The 21,386-nt window shown below is 52.8% G+C and overlaps 8 protein-coding genes across 8 annotated transcripts; 5 read left to right on the top strand and 3 right to left on the bottom strand.

Moving 5' to 3' along the window:
* Positions 1-664: 664 nt before the first annotated feature.
* Positions 665-2,812, top strand: BDP81DRAFT_502326 (putative MFS monosaccharide transporter; the record flags this gene model as incomplete). The annotated part of the gene is made up of 7 exons (XM_060595563.1): positions 665-764; positions 862-1,265; positions 1,380-1,719; positions 1,811-2,081; positions 2,137-2,259; positions 2,325-2,419; positions 2,469-2,812. 7 exons carry the CDS (start codon positions 665-667, stop codon positions 2,696-2,698), a joined length of 1,563 nt encoding a protein of 520 aa, XP_060440032.1. The 3' UTR covers positions 2,699-2,812.
* Positions 2,813-3,544: 732 nt separating this feature from the next.
* Positions 3,545-7,563, top strand: BDP81DRAFT_383745 (uncharacterized protein). Its single transcript, XM_060586939.1, has 8 exons — positions 3,545-3,995; positions 4,061-4,516; positions 4,760-5,062; positions 5,131-5,920; positions 5,985-6,038; positions 6,117-6,777; positions 6,829-7,017; positions 7,065-7,563. The coding sequence occupies exons 1-8, from the start codon at positions 3,640-3,642 to the stop codon at positions 7,178-7,180; spliced, it is 2,925 nt and encodes a 974-aa protein (XP_060440031.1). The 5' UTR covers positions 3,545-3,639; the 3' UTR covers positions 7,181-7,563.
* BDP81DRAFT_484598 (fructose-bisphosphate aldolase) lies at positions 7,225-8,464 on the bottom strand (the record flags this gene model as incomplete). The annotated part of the gene is made up of 3 exons (XM_060595110.1): positions 7,722-8,464; positions 7,574-7,689; positions 7,225-7,495 (listed from the first exon to the last, which is right to left on the bottom strand). Exons 1-3 carry the CDS (start codon positions 8,172-8,174, stop codon positions 7,225-7,227), a joined length of 840 nt encoding a protein of 279 aa, XP_060440030.1. The 5' UTR covers positions 8,175-8,464.
* Positions 8,465-8,669: 205 nt separating this feature from the next.
* Positions 8,670-9,749, top strand: BDP81DRAFT_454078 (uncharacterized protein; the record flags this gene model as incomplete). Its single annotated transcript, XM_060592896.1, has 2 exons — positions 8,670-9,370; positions 9,443-9,749. 2 exons carry the CDS (start codon positions 8,670-8,672, stop codon positions 9,747-9,749), a joined length of 1,008 nt encoding a protein of 335 aa, XP_060440029.1.
* An 866-nt stretch (positions 9,750-10,615) lies between these two features.
* Positions 10,616-14,094, top strand: BDP81DRAFT_383740 (OPT family small oligopeptide transporter). The gene is made up of 4 exons (XM_060586938.1): positions 10,616-11,408; positions 11,480-12,419; positions 12,473-13,149; positions 13,213-14,094. The coding sequence occupies exons 1-4, from the start codon at positions 10,898-10,900 to the stop codon at positions 13,719-13,721; spliced, it is 2,637 nt and encodes an 878-aa protein (XP_060440028.1). The 5' UTR covers positions 10,616-10,897; the 3' UTR covers positions 13,722-14,094.
* A 133-nt stretch (positions 14,095-14,227) lies between these two features.
* On the bottom strand, positions 14,228-15,468 carry BDP81DRAFT_331133 (S-2-hydroxy-acid oxidase; the record flags this gene model as incomplete). The annotated part of the gene is made up of 2 exons (XM_060585482.1): positions 14,228-14,263; positions 14,329-15,468. 2 exons carry the CDS (start codon positions 15,466-15,468, stop codon positions 14,228-14,230), a joined length of 1,176 nt encoding a protein of 391 aa, XP_060440027.1.
* Positions 15,469-17,751: 2,283 nt separating this feature from the next.
* BDP81DRAFT_358308 (uncharacterized protein) lies at positions 17,752-19,300 on the bottom strand. Its single transcript, XM_060586354.1, has 5 exons — positions 18,936-19,300; positions 18,544-18,854; positions 18,378-18,488; positions 17,997-18,297; positions 17,752-17,940 (listed from the first exon to the last, which is right to left on the bottom strand). The coding sequence occupies exons 1-5, from the start codon at positions 19,030-19,032 to the stop codon at positions 17,933-17,935; spliced, it is 828 nt and encodes a 275-aa protein (XP_060440026.1). The 5' UTR covers positions 19,033-19,300; the 3' UTR covers positions 17,752-17,932.
* A 282-nt stretch (positions 19,301-19,582) lies between these two features.
* BDP81DRAFT_383733 (alcohol dehydrogenase) lies at positions 19,583-21,094 on the top strand (the record flags this gene model as incomplete). Its single annotated transcript, XM_060586937.1, is given in 4 exon segments — positions 19,583-20,078; positions 20,145-20,517; positions 20,600-20,653; positions 20,666-21,094. 4 exon segments carry the CDS (start codon positions 19,855-19,857, stop codon positions 21,092-21,094), a joined length of 1,080 nt encoding a protein of 359 aa, XP_060440025.1. The 5' UTR covers positions 19,583-19,854.
* Between the last annotated feature and the right edge of the window lie 292 nt (positions 21,095-21,386).

The following is a 21,386-nucleotide window of genomic DNA, read 5'->3' as shown; positions in this document are numbered from 1 at the left end:
CAGCTGTTGCTAGATTGCTTGGCTCGTATTGCATTCACGTCTAAGTTCATCATCTTGGAACTGGACTTATATACCGAAAACCTCTATCAAAGGCTTCGAAGCCATGTAAGAGGTATCATCTCGTGATGAGAACAAATGCTCTTTTCGGACTTTGAAGTGGCTCAACACAAAGCTCCCCATCTGTTGACAGCAGGCTGTGTCGAGACGAATACGGGTCATGATTATGGCCCTACGATTCCACGCTATCGATGTCCCTGCTTCCGAGAGCTCGACAACCATAGCAGCGCCGCCCAGCAACCGAGGGCTCGTCTCGAGGGAAGACATGGGCACTGCCGGGCCTCCCCCCGGTCGTCCCGAGCTAGGACGTTTGAGAGATTGAATGACATGATCTGCTGCGTGATACCAACCCATTTTACGTCCCCCATGGGGTTTCCCCGCGTTAGTCCAAGGACCTCGGGTCTTGGGTCGGACTACGTCACTTTAGATGGATTAGATAAGTCCGAAGCGATTAGACGCGAATACCGATATTGGTGAAAGTGTAATATCTTGTATAGCTAGAAAAAGACTCTCAGACCTCTGACTTGTAACATAAACTATGTTGCTATTCGACTCAGAGTAGGACTCGACGATAATATCTGCATCATTCTGTTTCAAAATCGCTACTATGGATCAACGTCACAGATGGATGGTGACGGCAAAGTTCGAGAAGCGAGCTCTTCTCATCGCCGTCAATGGCCTTGCCGGAATGTCAATTTTCTTCTTTGGTACGTCTGACTGCTTCAACTAACAGTCCAGTCGTCGAAAATATGTGCTCAATGCGACGAAAATACTGACAAAACCGACGTCCCGGTTATGATCAAGGAATGATGGGCGGCGTAAACAATGCCAAACACTACATCGATCTTATGAAATTCGGATATGTCGACGCTGGTGGCACTCCAGTGGTGACCGACACTCTCCTTGAAGGCGGCATCATGTCCGTTTTCTATCTCGGCACGCTCATCGGCTGCATGGTCGGAGGATCCATCGGCGATCGATTTGGCAGGATCAAGACTATTGCGATTGGTGCTCTGTGGGGGATCTTCGGCGCTTCTCTGCAGTGTACCGCCATGAACTCGAACTGGATGATCTGCGCTCACCTTCTCAATGGTATTGGCACCGGCACCTTGAACGACATCGTGCCGATCTGGGCATCGGAACTCGCAGACTATACTTCTCGAGGTGCTTTCATTGCCATGGAGTTTACTTTGAACATCTTTGGAGTTGTCGTTGCCTATTGGCTTGGGTGAGTTGCAACTGATGGAAGAAGGTTTGGAAAGCCTCGACTAATCAACTTGTGTGGCACAGATATGCTGTCAGTTTCATCGATAATTGGCGAGTCGGCTTTCCGATGGCGCTTCCCTATTGCCTTCCAGATCATTCCGCTGCTGTTCTTGCTCTTTGGATGCTTCTTGTTCCCCGAATCGCCTCGCTGGCTTTGCAAGGTTGGCCGAGACGACGAATCTCTCTACATCCTGCAACGACTCCGAGGCACTCAAGACGGTATCGCCGAGGCCGAACTTGCGGACATCAAGGATGTGGTCCGGCTTGAACAGTCGGCTGAGGGACCCAAGTACCACCACATGCTCTTTGGTCTTAAGTCAGAAAAGCTTCACACGGGTCGAAGAGTGCAATTGGTTATTTGGCTGCAAATGATTCAGTGCTGGACGGGCATCGCCGGTATTACTATGTACGGCCCGAATAAGTCAATGATCCATTACAACCAGTTTTGAAAAGTTGAAGCCCGACAGCTAACCAGAACCTTAAACAGCCATCTTCCACATTGCCGGTTTCGGTCCCTCCAAGGCCCTCTGGATCTCGGGATTGAACAACATCTTCTACATGTTCGCCACACTCATCTGTGTCTTCACAATCGACAGAATAGGAAGACGTTGGACACTGTATTGGGGCTCAGTGGCCCAAGCCATTGCCATGTTCCTCGTCGGTGGCCTATCTCGTGGCGGTCTCAATGCTAGAGCCGCTGGAAATGACAATGTTGCCAACTCCTGGGGAGCCGCAGCCGCTACAATGGTCTTCCTATAGTAAGTGACCATAAACGCATTTTCTTTATTCTGGATATCACTAATATTTCCGAAGCACGTTTGTGTTCGGCGCAACTTGGCTCACCGTGCCTTGGCTGTACCCGGCGGAGATTTTCCCCTTGCAGGTCCGAGCGAGGGGCAATGCCTGGGGTGTTGTTGGATGGAGTATTGGCAATGGGTAAGGCGCCCCAATTTTCTGCATAGTGTGATTCCAGGAATGTTGCTAATTGTGCAATAACTCAGTACTTTGACATTAGTTCTTCCATACATCATTGGGGCCATCAACGAAAGTGCAATGTACATCTTCGCTGCCATCAACGTTATCAGTATCCCCATTGGTAAGCTCCACACTTCAGGTGTCTCTTTTCGTCTTCTAACTATTTGCAGTGTGGGCTTTGTACCCGGAGTCGAATCAGCGAACCCTAGAGGAGATTGACTTACTCTTCGCAACAGACTCGCCTTGGACCTGGGATGCAAAAAAGAAGTTCAAAGAGCTCAAAGCCGAGCACGAAAGTCGTGTTGGTGCCGTTCGAGCAGCTGTTGAGGGTGACCTGGAGGGAAAGGGAGAGAACTCCAGCACCCATGTGAAGAAGTCTTCTGGCTCGGAAATTCAGTGATTCAGGCATCATACTCTGCAGTCGAAATCGTTCCAATTCCAGCACGTCCATACATGGGGTGCCCTCCGTAGAAAGGCAAAAGGAATAGTCTTGCAGGGGTGTTCGAAGGATGGCTTTCATAGTACATAACTTTAGCACCAACACGCATCATTGCATCGAATCTACCTGCATCCCATATTTTGTCGACAGAGGAGAGAAAACGTCTCCCAGGATAGCTGATCACTTACAAACAATGAACAATTTTACCTCTCAGTACTTGCCCTCCACTGGGGTCTAACTTGTTCCTCCGGATACGAACTATGAGCACTCGAAGAGTCAGCGATCCGCCAGTTCCCGTGACACAAACTCAATGCAGTGGCAACGCAATGGACCTGTTGCACGATAACTTCTGCATTGCATGTAGCCTCCGAAGTTAGAACAAATGAGCCTTGGTTCATCTGACAGTTCTGCGGCCCATTAGCTTGGAGTTCCCGAAATTGGTCCTTAATTCCTGCAGGTGCCAAGGTGACCTAAACAAGCAAATCAAGCTAAAACAAGTTGTTCGACAAGCCACATGACATGCGACCAATACTAGCTAAATTCAGTTGTCAGCTCTGTCTTCTAGACTTCGTACTCGAGTAAGGTAGTTCGAACTGAAAACATACGCAATGCTCTTTTCGGCTCGAGTCTCATTCAGATCCACTCTCATGCAGCCTTCATTCCCTCGAGACGAGGGTGCGGGGTAAGACTGCTGTGTCAATGTGAATATTCCAGTCCGGTCCGGAGCAAGTCAAAGCGCTGAGGCGGAAGCTAAGCGAGGAGGATCGACAAAGTCAACAAGATGACACTCCAACGGATAGAATCCCGGCCTGTATGATTTAGCTAAGATTATTTCCATGGACTGCTTGACACGCCATTGACCATTGAGACACAATATCAACATAGTCACGTATCAACTCGACATGGCTTCATCAAGTTGGCGATTGCTGAAAGGCAAAACGGCGTGCATCACGGGAGGCACAACTGGAATTGGCCGTGCGATAACACTCGAATACTTGAGACACGGCGCCAATGTGGTAGTCAACCACCTCGGCCTTCCCAGCGACGAAAAACACAGACTCAGCCTCATCGAAGAAGCGGAAAAGATCAGAAAAGATGGTCCCAAAGATTCACCGACAGGCGAGTTGATTGAGCTTGCAGGCGATGTGACAGATCCGAATACGGGAAAGGGTCTCGTTGCTGCAGCAGTCAAGAAATGGGGTGGACTGGATGTCTTCATCGCGAACGCCGGGATTTTCAAGCCAGCTGAGTTTCTCACGTATGATTGATTGCGACACGCGCCTCTAAAATCTCCAGAGAGAAAGCTGACGAATTCATATGCAGACTCGAAAAGGAAGTCTTCGATAAAACGCTACATGTCAACGTCAATGGCGCATTCTACTCGTGCCAGGCTGCGGCAAACCAGATGGTCAAACAAGGTCGCGGAGGATCAATCATTGGTATCTCATCAATCAGCGCTCTTCAAGGCGGTGGTCTACAGACTCACTACACGCCGACAAAGGCAGCCGTTCTGTCAATGATCCAATCAATGGCAGTAGCGCTTGCAAAGCACCGCATCAGATGCAACGCTCTGCTCCCGGGCACTATCCATACACAATTGGCGGAGGAAGACATGCAAAACGAGACGAAGCGCAATTACCTTGAACAACGTATTCCAATGGGCGTGGGCAAGCCTCATGACTTGGCTGGACCGGCGGTTTTCTTGGGTTGTGAGCAACTGAGTGGATTCATGACGGGATCCCAGATGTTGGTGGATGGCGGTATGTACGCTCACTTGCAGTAGAATTTAGACATACTTTTCGGTACAGAACCTCAATTTGGCACATTCTAGGAGAGCACAATGTACAATAAAATAAAAATAAACAGCCGCAAGTATTGCCAAACCCCGACCCTTCCCAAGCGTGCCAGGCACAAGGCTAGTGTCCATCCCACCGGCCCCAGTCGGAGACCGGCGCCCCCACAACGGCACGACCGGGTACTCCGAGCCGGAGCCGTCTCCAAGTTTTAGTGGAGCATTTCCAGGTTACCCCGCACGGGATCATGCCCCGTGCGCAATTCTCCAACCAGTCGCGACTCTTCGCAACTCCAAGTGTTCCCTGTCGCTTCCACCTTCCTCATAGCACGATACGACACGACACCACCTGTCGTGGCCCAAAATCCTCTGATAGTGGCCACACACCAAATCCATTTCACATCTACACAATACTTTTCAAGCTTCAATGGCATAAATATCATCAAGATGGGCGCTGATGATGAGGAAACTCAACGCTACTTCACCCGGGGTCGCCTCAGTCGTGGTCACGGCCTCAGAAATAGCACCGGCTGGTGAGTATCCCTGGATCTGGACAAAGCACCTTGTAACATTTCTCGAATCTAACAATTGCTTTTCGCAGTGCAACATGCCGCCGACGTCATGTCAAATGTGACGAGAGAAAACCTATCTGTGGTGGATGTGAAAGAACCAAGCACAATTGTCTCTACACACCAAGGCGACCACCAAACAGGAAACGATCCGGCCCTGTCGTCTCAGTCACCCCGAACAGTGGTACCCCGAAGTCCACGACTCCGCGAGAGCCTCAATCACCTCGATCTCCCAGTCCGCCTGTCATCTGCGATGATGAGCCGGCTCCTCTACCAGCAGTCACACTTGGAGAGACACATCCACCAAGCACAGCAAGCGCTACCACTATAGCACCATCCAATGACGAAGGCATAGATACTTCACATGATATCAGTACTGGCGATAGACCAGCTTTCGAGCAAGATTCTCCGGAACAAGTCGATGCGTTATGCACAGGCATCATACCACGAGGCACAGCACAAACCTCCAGTTCGTTCGGGACAAACCTGGAGAACGCCACGGCCATTTGGGTCGACCTGCTTCTTCAAGATGCGGCCATGCAAGAAATCGATTTCACCAATGTCAACTTTGAAGAAGGCGTCGATCTCTTTGCAAGCTCGGTCGTACAATCGCCTGCCGTGGGGCGGGGTCTACCAAAGGCCAGTGGAGAAGGCCTCAGTCCTACGCCATGCGCGTCCCATCCCTACTTGCATGAGAGATCTCCGACGCTCGACGAATACCAGTGCCTCGAGAAACAGGCTTGGCGGTCAGCAACACCTCTGCCAATCCAGTCGCAGGAACATGTCATCTTCCAAAACTTTGTGCAACACATTAGTAGATGGGTAAGCTTGCAGATGCATCCATTCGAAACTCGCTCAAAGGAGTAACAATCCCTGCTGGCGTTAGATGGACCTATTTGAGCCTAGACGGCCTTTTGGCACGCTTGTTCCTCAACTCGCAGTAAGTCATGCATACGTCATCTGCTTTGAGTAAAGGTCGGGATCACAATGCTGACGAGCTTCTATCACACCCGTCCAGATGCACAATGTTGGGCTACTCAATGCCGTCCTCGCCCTATCTTCACGTCACCTCTCTCTAAGCACATACCCAGCCGGCACACAGACTCGAGACCCAAACGATGCCCTACGATACTACTACAAGACCCTTCACTACATCCAAGAGGCTATGCAATACGATACATACAAAACGAGCCTCGAACTTCTCGCGACCAGCGTCACTGTATCAGCATACGAGATGCTTGATGGCTCCAGACAAGACTGGGAGAGACATTTAAAAGGAGTGTTCTGGATCCAACGCTCACAAGTCATACATGGCGATTCCATGGGCTTGAAGCAAGCTGTTTGGTGGGCATGGTTATGTCAGGATGTCTGGGCCGCCTTTCGCGAGAAGCGTCGTCCTTTCACATTCTGGCGTCCACTGAAAGCATTAGACGATCTGGGCCCGTCTGAGTTGGCTGCGCGGTCAGTCTACTTCTTCGCTCAGGTGATCGCATTCTGCTCGCATGAAGAGACCGAAGCGGGAAAAAATGACCCTCACGCGAGAATCGCGGCGGCCGACGCATTAAGAGAAATGCTGGAAAATTGGAGGCGGCACCTGACGGCCGAGTTCCAACCACTCCCATTCCCAAGTTCTCCTGATGACATCTTTGAGCCGATCTGGATCAATCCTCCGGCGTTTGGTAAGCTGGCCTTCTTCAGATCTCACGGGAAATCCTAATGACCATCCACAGCGGTAGCTTTCCAGATCTACTACTGTTCCCATATCCTGCTTCTTATGAACGTGCCTGTTCTGGGCGGCCTTGAGCAGTACACCCAGCAGCGGAAGCGTCTGATGGAATGCGTCAAAAAGGTTTGCGGTATCGGCATGACACTGTCAGACTATCCGTCAAGCGTTTTGTGCTCTCAGTGTCTATTTATCGGTACGTCTACCCTTCCGTTGCAGGAAACCAACTCTAATCCAATAAAGCCGGCATACCGCTTGAGAATAGCCGAGAACGGAAGTGCGTTCTCGATCTGCTAGAGGCCTGTCACAATCGATCAGGCTGGCCTGTGAAGCCACTCGGCGAGGAGCTGAAGCTCTGATGGGAAGCTTCCGACGCCTAATAATACCCAGAACCAACTTCCATTCATGACTGTCCAGCTGATCCACAAATCTCCATCCACTCCTTTGTCTGCCGGATGACATTGCTTGTACCCTCCTCGATAAGCGTAGTATGCGGCAGCCGCGTGACCTGGGACCGGAGATGGGTGTAATAGTCGTCCAGAACAAGCCTGCTGACGTTTATCTTTGTCGCCCCCGCAGCGATGCACTGCTTCATCAAATCTGGTGGGAATTCGTTGGTGCCGTGCAGAGCCACCCTGACTCTGCCGGCAATCTGGGTGCGTATCTTCTCGAAGCTGCAAAAGCATTATCAGTATCCCTGTCGACGGGGCACTTTATCAAGAAACATTGCTGCACTCCGGGCCGTTACGTACCGTTCAAAGTCCAATTGCGGACCCAGCTTTCCGTATTCGCCGTGTACGTTGCCAAACGCCGGAGCGAGGGAGTCCACGCCCGTGGCGATGAACTCGTCAACTTCCTCGGCCGTAGTCTTGCTAGCCTCCAGCCGGCCGTGTCCATGACGCCGTCCTCGGCACCTTCTATCCTCCCGGGCTCAGCCTCGGTGGCAATCCTGCGTTCGTGGCAGTACTTGACCCATTTCGCCGTTTTTTCTAGGTTCTCCGCCTTTTCGTAGTGGGACATGTCGACCATGATGCTGTCGAACGGCAGGTTGTCGGCTGCATACTGGATAATCTTCTCGTCCTGCGCGTGATCGAGGTGGATCGAAATCGGAACGGATACTCGAGACACTGCTTCTTTGGCGGTTCGGACGAGCAAGCCGTCGGCGTAAGTGACGGCCCAGGGGAAGAATTGGATGATGAGAGGCGAACGGGCTTCTTCGGCTGCGGTGACGAGCCCGTGAATCTGCTCGAGGTTATATGCAATGGCTGCGATCACACCGTATCGGCCCTTTTCGGCTTTTGTCAGGATCTGAATCGTCCTGTTCTCATCTTTCCAGTTTGCCGGCACAGTCATTTTTGCAACAGATGCTTTCTTCAAAACTCGCTCAATGTGTCTGTCTTTTTGGAACGATTACAAAGTCTCAGACTAGACGCTGACAGTATGCTGTGTATTTCAATTATCTTGACGGGCTGATGAACATGGCGATGATGCGTAATGTGTTTGCAGATGCAGGTCATAGGCGCGCTCCCGATAATCAGTGGGGTCAACGTCGTCTCGAGGGAAAGTCTGGACCCTGGCCCCCGGCACGATCTGATCTGGAGGCGGACTGGACGATCTTAGTTTCGCGGGGTGGACTCCGGAGGTGGGCTGGTGGGTTCTGGGACTTTTCAGCTCGAACTTTCCAGTAATCAGATCTTTCAGTAAGCAGGCTCTCATACGAGTCCATACAAGTCTTGGTCAGGAGTCAAACCTCGGCTGATTGAAGTAAAGGTAAGCCGTTCATTGCCTTTTCCGCAAAGAGCACCACCACCCACCACTCACCACTACCACCACCACGCACGGCTCACAATGTCGGCCAACACAAAAACCGTCGATTCATGGCGCGTTCATGACGAGACATTTCACGAAATCATTGGTCCGAGCCCATCGCTGGACCTAATACTGCAAATCGACTCGTATCCCTTCGCTCACGAAGCCGGCGTATCCATCCCATCAGCTGGTAAACTATTCATCACCAGCAATCAGTTCGCGGACAAAGATGGCTCTAAGAAGGTCCAGACTTCCAAAGTAACATTGTCCGTCGGTGGAAAGCCTATAAAGCATGAAGAGATCTCATGTCCGGAAATTGAGATGGGCAACGGCGGCGTCAACTACGGCGATGACATTCTCTTCTGTGCTCAAGGCTCGGTGACGCAGCCTAGCGGTCTGTTCAAGATGTCAAGAACGCCTCCGTATACGACTGAGTCAGTCGTAACTACCTTCCATTCTCGGCCCTTCAACTCCGTGAACGATGTTGTCATCAGCAAAGATGGAAGCATATGGTTCACTGATCCACCTTACGGTCATGAGCAGGGTTACCGCCCTCCCGCGACCCTACCTAGCCAGGTATATCGCTTTGATCCGGCGACATCCTCGATCCGGGCCATGGCGGACGGGCTTGGCAGACCAAACGGGATTTGCTTCTCGCCTGACGAAACCACTGTCTATGTAACAGACACCGAAATTGTGCACGGCGATGGCTCAATAGACGGCAATCGCGCTTCCACTATGTAAGCTTCTTCGACCATACGCACACTGAAAACGCTTCCTGTTATAGGCGCGCGGACTAACAACCCTATCAGATATGCCTTTGACGTTGAACAACGCCACAGACAGCCCGTGTTGCTGAATCGAAGATTATTTGCATTCGCCGATGTCGGTATACCAGACGGAATCAAGTGCGATATGAACGGCAACGTCTACAGCGGATGCGGGGATGGCATCAACGTCTGGTCTCCAGGCGGTGTCCTACTCGGTCGTATCCTCGTCGACGGGGGTGCCGCCAACTTTTGCTTCGGACGCGAGGGCGAGCTCTTCATACTCAACGAGCATCGTCTTTGGAGAGCACAGTTGAGCAAGTCGGTCAAGGGTGCGCTTCTGGGGGTCTAGGACTTTTGATGGGTTGGTGTTCTGGTGTAAGCTGCTGTGGCTGCATCGCGGTCAGTCACCTGAAAATGGGAGCCGGATCGGGAACGACGTCTTGTGGCGTGCATCGTCGGAAGTCCGCCAGATGAGGATGGGTTGCATATAAGAGCGTCGACCTTGAATAAAGGTACCAATCAAAGTCTACGAAGCAACACCTTTACCATTTGATGGCGGATTTGGAACTTACCGTGCGTTCGGCCTGAGTTGTGCTTTACTTATGGGATCTCATCAGGTGATATTTCAATGATGTGCTACCCCGGCAAGACGCAATGAACCCCTCATGTGGCAGTCAAATTGCTAGTTGAACAACTATCGGCACAATTAACTTTGGATAATGTCAATCAGTGAGATGCATCAAGACTAGCCCGTCCAAAGTCGATATCCCTTCCCTTTCCGTCAGCATAGGAATTCGCACCTTTTATCAGGACGTTAAGATATCGGAACTTGTCCGCAAGCTTTCGAATCTGACGTCTATTCTCAATCCCGCAACCATCCGCCGGTCCAACCCCTCTCTATCTTGGCTCTCTTTTTATCGTCCGGCGTCGCATTCCACCGTGGCGAATGGCCAACTGCCGTCGATAGCGCAAGTACAGGGGCGCTGATCCTCGCGAACGCATGCACCCCGCAGGCCACGTCTGGCAGGTCAGGTTATCTTGTGGGGGGGGGGGGGGGGGGGGGGGGAGCTCCGAGCCGGAAGAGCATGCGGGGGTGATACCGGATAAGTCTTGTATGGGACGATCGATCCCTTCTGTTAGACGGCGTGATAGTGCAACGTTGATCTGGGAGAATGCAACGTTGTTGGATGGACAATGCAGTGCAGCCCGGTTGGGATGAGGAGATAGGTGCGCGCACTCGTTCCGTTTGGAGATGTGTTTCCCCCATGTTGGACGACCTATCTCGCCCGATAGCTGGGCCGAGACCTGACTCCCCCGCCTTCCGCCCGCCACACAACTCTAAGTTGGACGACGATTGCAGAGATATATAGCCTCGGTGACTTCCCCGGAGTGATCATCACGCATGATGTTTTCACTTCACAAGCGTCTTTTCAGTCTTTTGACGAGTAAAGCTTTCAACGGACCCGGCAGTACACGGCGTCGATTCCACGGGTAACAATGTCCGGAAAGGTGGAGACCGTCGGAACGGAGCTGACCCCGGCCCGGGAGGAGGATATCGAAAAGATCCCCGCACGGGTGGACAACCCGGAGCAAAAGATCTCGGATCAGATATCCCACGAGAAGCTCGAGGAGCTGGCACCCAATGGAGAAGGAGAGTACATCTTGGAAAAGATCAACGAGATGACGGAGGAAGATGCCCTCGAGATTATTGAAGAATCGGTCGAGTTCTTCAAGGACGACTGGAACTTCCCCTCTGATATGAGAGAGAGGATGAAGAAGCTTCTCGAGGGGCCGAAGAAGTATGGAGAGGACTACGACCGAGACTTGAGGATCGATGCCGTCATGATCCGCTTCTCCTCGCCCTACCCTGGAGTTCGCGCCGTGGCCGAGATTCTGGACGACCAGAGCGTGCCAATTGAGACGTTCCGCGCCTATTTCTTGGGTATAGGCTGGGCCATCATCGGAACTTTCATCTCGACTTTCTTCAACTCAAGGTTCCCCGCCATCGGTGAGTACCATATTTCGTCAATCGCCTCAAAGGTCCTTCTCAAAAATTGTGCTAAAGCCGAGTTTGTGCAGGCTTGAGTGGTCAGGTCATCCAGATCCTGCTGTTCCCATGCGCCAAGGTCCTCGAGTTCGTTCTTCCCGACTGGGGCATCACCGTCCGCGGCACGCGGCACTCCCTGAACCCGGGACCTTGGAACTTCAAGGAGCAAATGTTTGCGACGATCACGTACAACATTGCCATCTACACCACCAACAGTTACGGCATGATCCTGGTGCAAAAGTCGCCAGTCTACTACGGTCTCGACTTCGTCAACTTTGGGTACCAGCTGATGCTCACTCTCTTCGTGCAACTCATGGGAATGGGTTTCGCTGGATACCTCCGACGGTTCAGCGTGTACCCCGTCAAGGCCCTATGGCCGACCATTCTGCCGACCATCGCCATGAACAGGGCGCTCACCAGGCCGGAGCCCAGAGAGAACATCAACGGGTGGACCATTTCGAGATACAAATTCTTCTACGTCTGCACCATCTGCATGTTTGTCTACTACTGGTTTCCAGGCTACATCTTCACAGCTCTCGCGACGTTCAACTGGATGACGTGGATCTCGCCTGAGAATGTAACTCTGGCCATCATCACAGGATCCTCTCTTGGTCTCGGCTTGTTCAACCCCATCACCACTTTTGACTGGAACATTGCCACATCGTCGTATGCTGCTTTGGCTCAGCCGTTCTTTGCGACGTGTACAATGTACATCAGTGCCATTCTGGGCGGCGTCATCATCATTGGCATCTATTACACCAACATGTACAACACAGCGTACCTCCCGATTAACTCGTCGTCAGCGTTTGCCAACGACGGCACCCCGTACGTGGTGCAGAATGTGGTTTTCAATAACCAACTCAACGAGACTGCGTATCAGGAATACTCTCCGCCGTTCTACTCGGCTGGCTATCTCCTCACAGTGGGAGCCAACTACTGCTTCTACCCGGTTTACTTCTTGTACATCATGGGGTTCGTATTGCGAAACACCCCAACCCATACTCAATGGCTAACATGGATCACAGCAACCAATGGAAGACAATCTCCCAAGCATACATCGACTTCTACAAAGGCCTCCGTCACGGAAAGGGCAACTACGAGGGCGCAATGGACATCCACAGCAGACTCCTCGCAAAGTACCCCGAGGTCCCAGACTGGTGGTTCCTCATCATCCTCGTCGCCGCCATTGTCGTCTCCGTCATCTTCCTCAACATCTACCCCCTCGGCACCCCCGTCTGGATCGTCTTCCTCATGATCGCAATCAACCTCGTCTTCGCCGTGCCCCTCTCTTTCCTCTCCGCGACGACAGGCACGAACCTCGGCCTCGGCGCCCTCATCCAGGTCATCACCGGCTACCTCCTCCCCGGCAACACCAACGCCTTCCTCTTCTCCCAGACGCTTGGGTCGTGGGCGCTTGCGGGCTACGGCGACAATTACGTCCAGGATCAGAAGATGGCGCACTATGCCAAGATTGCTCCCCGCGCCGTGTTCCGAAGCCAGATTGGGACGATTATCATTACTTGCTTCGTAGCTGTGGCTACGCAGAACTTCATCTTGGAAAATGTCAAGGGGCTGTGTACCCCGACGCAGCCCAGTCGGTTCACTTGCGCCAATGATGGTGCTCCCCTTTACACGAACAGTTTGATGTGGGGTCTTCTTGGCTCGGAGCGCATGTTTGTGTCTTTCTATCCGATCCTGAAATGTGAGTCTCAAATCCATATTAGCGTAGTCGTAGTTTGGAGTGCATATACTGATAGTTGGGCAGGGTGCTTCCTCTTTGGAACTGTCATCGCCATTGTCTTCCTGGTCGGCCAAGGCTACGGCCCAAAGTACCTACCTGGTGTTCGAGAAAAGCTACGCCTCAAGCTGAGCCCAAAGACATTTGCTCGTCTGGACAAGACTCTCTTCCCCTTTGTAGCCTCCCTACTGTGGCTGAACCCGGTCCTTGTCATTCAGGGCATCCAGCATTGGGCACCGTCAAACCTCTCGTACAAAACACCTGGCTTCATTCTCGGATACATCTTCATGTACTGGCTTCCAAGGCATCGTCTGGCTTGGTGGGAAAAGTACAACTATGTCCTGTCGGCTGCCTTGACTGCCGGGGTCGCCGTTTCGGCGCTGGTCATGTTCTTCGCCGTTGGATACAACCCGATTTCACTGAAATGGTGGGGTAATACGGTGAGCGGTGCAGGAGTTGATGGATCTCAGATCGGAATTCTCCCGATTCCTGAGAGAGGGTATTTTGGGCCTGAGAAGGGTAGCTTCCCGACATAGTGGTGAATACTTTGGCCCTGTATGAGTGCAGTCAAAGGTGCGAGAACGGACACTGCCCCTCGCCTGGATGAAAGAAAAGGGCCCGGGATAGCCGGACAGCAAGAGGTGGGGCCGAAGCCCGATGCGGGGCCGCCGCCACGGGGCTCAATGCAGTTCGGCCGCCAATGTTTGACATTGATGCCCCCCCTCCTCCCCCCCCCCCCCTGAGTTCTTGCATGGAATAAGCTAGACATTCTCTCAGAAATACCTTTCTCGTTTACACGATCCTTACTTGATTGAGAGTGGCGAGATCAAAGTTGACAAGACATAATCATGACGCTTTTAATGCTATGTAAATGTGTTTGATCAAATATGGACATGAAAATTTGACCCCTGATACGAGTCGCAACGGAATATGTTTGATCCCAATCCGAGTGAGAACGCCTTTTCTATCCGCAGCAACGCTGCATGCAATCCACCTCCCAATTCAACAACCCTGGCTTTGTGATACGCTCAACGCACAGTCTTTACTGCTTGTCGAAGAGGAAAACGTTCTGCTCCAGCTGGCGAAGGTTGAGCTGCAACTAGTTAGTCGTTTTCTTCTCGGTTTGGCTTTCACTCGACTTACGAAGCTGGTGCTGATGTTGTGAACATCAGTCGCGCCCATCTGAGCTCCATCACGGACAATCTCAGTCTTCATGATGTTGATAGCCTTGGTGACACCCTCGAGACCGTAGCAGTTGGCGTACATGAAGGGACGTCCCATACCAACGGCCTTGACGCCAAGGGCAAGAAGCTTGAGCACGTCGTTACCGTAGCGAACACCGCTGTCGGCTATGACGTCGACCTTCTGGAAGACCTCGGGGGCGTTGCGGTAGATCTCGTAAGCGATCTCGAGAGGGCCAGGGGTGTGGTCGAGCTGGCGACCGCCGTGGTTGGAGATGTAGATGGCCTTGGCACCCTTCTCGATAGCCAGGAGGGCCTCCTCGGCGGTGGTGATGCCCTTGAGGATAATGGGCAGGGAGGTCTGGTTCTTCATCTGGTCGTAGATGTCCCAGGTCAGCGCAGAGGAGACGGAGTTGGCGTTGGTGGTGTCGTAGCGGGCAGCGCGGTGGCGGACGGAGTCGCCAGGGGCATCAATGGTCCAGACAATAGCCTTGGCGCCGGTGCGTTCGGCACGGCGGATGTTCTCCCAGGTGACGGAGAGGTTGGCATTGGTGTAGATCTGCTGGAAGATGACCTGGGGCCCGTTGAGGGTATCGTTGCTCTTGCCGGTGGCGATCTCCTCGATGGACTTGGAGGCGTACATGGACGGGATGTACAGGATGTTCTCGTTACCGGCGGCGCGGACGAGGTTCAGCTCGGCATCCGGGTCTCCGTAGACGGCGCGGGCGGCGGGTGCGATGAAGAGCGGGGCGCTGAAGTTATAGCCGAGTATGGTGGTGGCCATGGTCTCGTTGAGCTTGGTAACGTCGCTCAGGTGCTTGGAGCGGAGCTGGACCTTTTGCCAGACGTCGAGGTTGTGGCGGTAGCTGTACTCGCCGGCGGTGCCGGTGCGGTAGAAGGAGTACTTTTGGTTGTCGAGGTGCTGGCGGGCGGCCCAGTCGAAGTCGGGGATGGCGCGGATGTCCTTGAGGAGGGGGAGGGAGCCCTTGGTGTAGTTTGTGCTGTCGAGGTAGGTCTCGAAGCCGGTGTCGACCTCGTTCATCCAGGGCTCGCCGGCCATGGCGACGGCCAGGAGCTGCGTTGCGACGAGGAAGGACTTCATCTTGTGCGGTATGCTTGTAAAGAACGTGGGAAAAGAGCGAATGGATTGAAGTGAGTGACGATTCTTGCCAAGCAGTGTAGAAATTCTCCTGAAGAAAGCACGGCGATCCCAAAGAACCTATATGTTGCCCTTCCGCTCAGTATCCGCCAACATACCCCCCTCCCCCCTATCACGATGATCTCCATCCTACTTACACCGCTGACCTTGTCGGGTCATTCTATCCCCGGCGGCCTCAGGGTTGTGCCGCATGGGCTTTAGGAACCAAACAGTACTGGTTCATCTCATGTCTTGGAAAAACAAACATGTCGGGTCTTGACTCTTGATCCGAGTCAACCGCCAAGTTTTTCCACTAGGGCCTCCCTTGCTGCACGAGTCGAGAGGAGACGAAGGAAGCCCGCCCACTGGTTGGACACGATCTAATCTAATCAACTCGACGGATCCCAACTGTCTGGATTCCTTGGCTGAGGCACCCCTTCTCCGTGGGGGGCCATCGTCAGTCATCCTGACTAATTGTGGACGTTCTGGGTCCCAAGGGCAACCGAGCCTCACGCGAAGGTCTCGACTTGCCTAAACGGGATGGTTTTGGCGATACTTTTGACCCTCTCATGGATATCCTATCCACCATCGTCGGATCACCGGCGCATCGGCCTTTAGTTTATGAGAATCACCTCCTAGAGACAGAATTCTCCGCGAGGCGGTCTGCTAAGGATCATCCCGTCTTGGAGAGGTGAGAAGCACCGTGCTGAGGGAAGAGTCTATACCATGGGAAACGAGAATTCCTCACAGATAACCAAAATTGCACACGCCGAGACCTGTCAAAAGACCTGCCCGAGAAAGCAGGTTGATCGTAGTCGGATCCGGTCCTCCGAAGTCTTGGCTCGGACCAAGACTCCATGTCCAGCGGGTATTCAGTATCGACGACATTGCTCGCTTGCATGCGCCTGTCGGTTGTGTTTCTTCTTTGGCACTGGCTTGCTTTATGCGCGGTTTCTGTCCCAATGTAACGGAAACTCCGCCATTGTGGATATGCTTTTGGGATGTTTTGTCGGACTTTTTGAGCAGAGTTTGGACGAACAGGAAAACGAGAGGCCCTGGTCGCAACTCCCAAGTCCCAAAGAGATGAAATTAGGTTCTCGGCTCTAGGAGAAGAAGTGGGCCGCTGTCGAAATAGAGTGAAGGATCTCTTGTCGATTCAGAGCTTGGCGCGGATGCAGATTGCTTCCCCCTAGTGAAAATCCCTGAGTTGGGCTTAACGGTTTGAGTTATTATTCCCCGGGGGGTTTAACGGGTCTTTAGGAGAAAATCCGCCTTCGTCATTGGGGCTCCGGAGTCCTCCAGCTTTGCGCGAACTTGCTCTTCCTAGTGATTTGTGGGCTCTCCAATGATTCCATAGCCCAAGTATGGAGTCTCGCGCGCGGTTGTTCTTCAGACGAGGTCCCACCTGAGGAATTAGGTTTTTGATGCTGGATGTATCCGTACGAACATTCGCATGTGCCGTGGCTGATGCTGATGCCAAGGCACTGTTGGATAAGTGAACATTTCTCAATACTAAGAGAGAGAAAACTCGACGGGGCGCCGAGAACTACTAATTAGTCTCGTTTTCGCGGAGAATGTTCAAAGGGGGATCATCACGTAACTCGCGCTGCCTCTGACGCATAGCCAAACTACTACCTCCCTCGCCAAACGGTCAATCACCGCGAGTAAGACAGCCAAGTACCAAATGGAACGCTGACGGAAAACAGTTTCCGGTGCGCACATTGCGGCTCTACAAAATTTCGACGTTCTAAAGTCCCACGTGCTCAAGTCTCTAGCCACGGGTGGTTGAGTCTTGACTATGGACTTGAGGATCAATTAAGATGAGGCTTTCTTGATCTGAATGACACAGTCGCATTGGAACGGGTCTTGTACTAATTCCAATGAGCGCTCACCCGAGCCGACTCCCGACGCGACTCACGCGAGCGATAGAAGACCCCCACGCCCAGATCGACAGAAATCCGTGCTCATCCTCGCAGCCATCTTCAAGGTCTCGTAGGGCTTGGCTGTGTGACGTTTAAGGAAGGTCTGAGATCACAACTCATTTCTGACCCCTGGAGATAGCGAAAGCTTGGCCACATCTTGGGCAGCACAAGAGCTCGGAAAGGAAGTTGAGTGCGGATAATTGCTTTGCCCTACTATCGAACGCCTTGAGCCGCAATCATGTGAAAAGCACGTTATTCAGGGTCAGTGACGCGATATTGAACCCGGTCCATGGGGTACCATTCAAGCAAGGGGTGATTTGAAGATCTCAAAGGTCACAAAACAAGAGGTTTTCATGCTCAATTGAGATCCATTGCGAGGATGTTGATTGATTGAAGCTCATGACACGTTCTATTCTGGAATGCCGAATTGCTATTCTAACACGATTTGTGACGGGTTTCTTTGTATACCTTGCTCTTACTTCGACATCATAGCCATTCATCGTCATTTAGCAGACTAGAATCATCGTCAGCAAACATTTCGAGCACACAACGCGCAAGGGCTTGACTTACTTCCAACAACACCGTTCACGGGGATATCAATCGACGTCGTATAACTCGCCGCATCGCTCAAAAGGTACACATACGCGCCACCGAGCTCCTGGACCTCTGCCAAGCGGGGCATGCCGCCGTAGTACTTGAGCTGCTGCTCCCAGTCCGGCTGCTGCGGTACCCAGTAGGTCATGGCCGTGTTGACGAGACCCGGCGAGACGCTGTTGACGCGGATGCCGTACTTTGCCCACTCCATGGCGAGCGTATGGGCCATGTTGCGGACGCCGGCTTTGGATGCGCCGTACGGTGCCGAAGGGACGCGCTGCGCGCAGGTCAGTATGTGCTCGTCTCTTACTCCTCGGGCTGAGGTGGTTATATCGGCGTCCAGGAATTGCAGCATACCTTGTTGGGGCGGTAAGAGGCCATAGAAGCAGTAAACACCACTGAACCCTTAATGTTCAACTTGATGAAAGCTCTCGCCGCCGCTCTGGCAGTGTAAAAGGCACCAAACAACTAACAAGCAGTTAGCACCTAACCACCTCCTCCCAAAAACATGTCATAAACATACGTTGACACCAAACAGCGACTCAATCTCCTCCTTTGTGAAATCAAGCGCAGCCTTGTGGTTCGTCCGGCCAGCATTGCAGACAACGCCGTGGATCGCGCCCGCCTCCTCGACAATCTTGTCAATGGCGGCCGTGATGCTCGCCTCGTCGGTGACGTTCGCCGAGATGGAGAAGAGACGGCCGGGGAACTGGTTGGACGCCGCGGCGAACTCGTCGCCGGGCTCCGCGAGGTCGATGGAGTAGACCTTTGCTGCGTTGTTGAGGAGGCAGCATTCTGCGACGCCGAGGCCGATGCCGCGGTTTGCGCCGGTTACTAGCGAGAAGATTTGTGAGTAAAGGGAGAAAGAAGTCTTGGTATGATGTTTGCAATGAAGACGCTATGATGATGGCTTACCTGCAATGATCTTTCCGGATAGTGTCAGGATGGGCTGGACGGTGGCGGCCTTGGGGTCAACGGCTGGTGCCCCTGTCTCAACTGCTGAAGGTGCCATGGTGAATGCTTAGAAAGTATCTGGTATGACTTGAACTTCTGGATCAACACAACAAGGAGGCGCGAATTGGCTTCTGTTGGTATCTGTCTCGGTCGATGCTACACGCAAATTCAACAGTGACATGCCAAACCCCAGGGATTCATCTGCTTTAAAAGCTAAAGCTACATGGTTTCCTGGATCTCCGAACACGCTCTGCCGGTTCCACACCCCCAATCCCCCCATGCAGGTGTGTATCATGGCATCCGTCACATTGCAGCAAAGTTTGAGGTTTCTGTTTAGCTACCCTCCGTCGTTGTCGTCCCTCGAGACGACTTGATCGTCTCATCCCCGCCTGGTTCGGAGAGTTCGTGTTCTCCACAATCGCGGGGAAATCTGGAGCTATTGCCCTCGAGACGAGCAGGTCGGAGTGCGGGATGCGGGGGAATCTCCACCACCAAACGCCCCCCGTCGTGATGGACATCCCTCCGGCTATTAGAGAGGGCTTTCTTTTTCTGGTCTTGGGTAGCGAGTCGAGCATACAGCAACCTAATTGTGCTAGTTTCTCGGTACGCTTCCGTGTCAGAAGGGGGCCCTCGAGTCGGCCGGATGCCAAATCGCAGCACACGAATCAATGCTTGAACTGGTGGCAAAGTGCTAGCTCGACTTTCGGATCCCTGAGCTAAAGAGCTACCCCTGCTTGCCATCTGCGGTCGGGGTCTCTGAGCATGTAATAAGAAGTCGACGCAAAGATTGAACTGGTTTCTTTTCGTCAGCTAGACTCGCCACTCTCTTGTCGTTCTGACTCCTATATACACAAAAGACAAAGAGATCACAAGTCACAAAATGAACGCCAACTTGATCAGATCCCGCCTGTTGCCGGCGGTGCAGGCTGCGCTGCCCAAGCAACAACTCAGAAACGTCTCAACTCGTTCGGTGCAATGGGAGCTCAACACTGGCGCAAAGAACCCCGCCATTGGCTTCGGAACGTTCCAAGACGCTGATGCCCAGGAGGAGGCCGTGAAGACGGCGCTGAAAGTCGGATTCCGCCACATTGATACCGCGAGAGTGTAAGTGCATCCCTTCCACTCTGACCTCATCACCCAACATCAGGCAAGCTAATGCCTGTGTGTTAGCTACGACACTGAGATCCAAGTCGGCAAGGGCATCAAAGCCAGTGGCGTCCCGCGCGAGGATATCTTCCTGGGCACCAAGCTGTGGTGCAACTCGCATCACCCAGACGATGTCGAGGCCGCCCTCGATGCCTCCCTCAAGGACCTCGACACCCCTTACGTGGACCTGTTCCTGATGCACTACCCTTGCACGTTCCAGCAGGGCGAGGACCGATTCCCCAAGGGAAAGGACGGCAAGATGATTATGGGCAAGACGACGTTTGTCGATACCTGGAAGGCGATGGAGGCGCTGCTCAAGACGGGCAAGGCGAAGGCCATTGGCGTCAGCAACTTTAGCAAGGATGAAGTCCAGACGCTTATTGACAAGGGATCGGTGGTAAGTCTCACTCAGTCTCAAGAGGGGAAGAGAGAATGGAAAGGGGCATAAGAGCGCGAAGCTAACGAGAACAAAAAACCAGGTTCCCGCCGTCCATCAGATGGAACTCCACCCCTACCTCCAACAACAATCCCTCGTCGACTGACAGCGCGCAAACGGCATCCACATGACGTACTTCTCCCCCCTAGGCAACCAGAACTCCTTCTACCGCGAAGTCTCGTGGTCCAAGGAAGCCTCGCACATGGCCCGCGTCATCGACCACCCGACGCTCGCCGAGATCGCGAAGAAGCACGGCAAAACGCCCGTGCAGGTTGCCCTCGCGTGGGGCGTCAACAGCGGCCGGTCCGTGATTCCCAAGAGTGCGATCGAGTGGCAGAGCAAGGAGAACCTCGAGTCGGATTTCCTGCTGGACGGGGAGGATATGGATAAGATTGCAAAGATGGACCTGAAGGCGAGGTTTAATGTGCCGTCTCAGGAGTATAGGTGGCAGTTGTACAAGGGGCTTGATGGAGTTCAGTACTGGGTGGTGTCTGTTTGGCAATTGGGATCATGGGTGTGGGCAGTCTTTAGCAAATAGATAGATACTGGACCCAGGGAGAGGGTCAGTGTTGTAAATTCAAAAACAGTAAGGATCTTTGGACACTACCGATGAAGCCACTGGGTTTAGGTGTTGGCACCAAGTACGGGCTGAATTCGTCGCAAGCTGTAGGCTTATGTTCATCGAAGATTTGGCAGCGCGCGGTATGATGTCCCCTCAGTGTTTACCAGACCAAGGACCAGTGGTTCTGAATGATGATCTATTGTATATCTGATTGCCCAAGCTCAAAGTGCTTCGATGCTCGGAAAGGAGGAGTCCTGGAGAACAGTCA

The sequence above is a fragment of the Colletotrichum phormii genome (genome assembly GCF_030913505.1).
Source record: "Colletotrichum phormii strain CBS 102054 chromosome Unknown BDP81scaffold_26, whole genome shotgun sequence".
In the NCBI taxonomy this organism is placed as follows: domain Eukaryota; kingdom Fungi; phylum Ascomycota; class Sordariomycetes; order Glomerellales; family Glomerellaceae; genus Colletotrichum; species Colletotrichum phormii.
The sequence above is the reverse complement of the archived record's forward strand: the minus strand, read 5'-3'. Positions and strand labels throughout refer to the sequence as shown.

Coding starts and splice junctions, on each gene's coding strand:
- BDP81DRAFT_383745 (XM_060586939.1), top strand. CDS start 3,640: ATGGCTTCATCAAGTTGGCGATTGCTGAAAGGCAAAACGGCGTGCATC. Junction 6,039..6,116: donor CGCTTGTTCCTCAACTCGCA/GTAAGTCATGCA, acceptor ACACCCGTCCAG/ATGCACAATGTTGGGCTACT. Junction 7,018..7,064: donor CTCTCAGTGTCTATTTATCG/GTACGTCTACCC, acceptor AATCCAATAAAG/CCGGCATACCGCTTGAGAAT.
- BDP81DRAFT_383740 (XM_060586938.1), top strand. CDS start 10,898: ATGTCCGGAAAGGTGGAGACCGTCGGAACGGAGCTGACCCCGGCCCGG. Junction 11,409..11,479: donor CTCAAGGTTCCCCGCCATCG/GTGAGTACCATA, acceptor GAGTTTGTGCAG/GCTTGAGTGGTCAGGTCATC. Junction 13,150..13,212: donor TTTCTATCCGATCCTGAAAT/GTGAGTCTCAAA, acceptor ATAGTTGGGCAG/GGTGCTTCCTCTTTGGAACT.
- BDP81DRAFT_358308 (XM_060586354.1), bottom strand. CDS start 19,032: ATGGCACCTTCAGCAGTTGAGACAGGGGCACCAGCCGTTGACCCCAAG. Junction 18,855..18,935: donor ATCCGGAAAGATCATTGCAG/GTAAGCCATCAT, acceptor TCTTCTCGCTAG/TAACCGGCGCAAACCGCGGC. Junction 18,489..18,543: donor AGTCGCTGTTTGGTGTCAAC/GTATGTTTATGA, acceptor ACTGCTTGTTAG/TTGTTTGGTGCCTTTTACAC.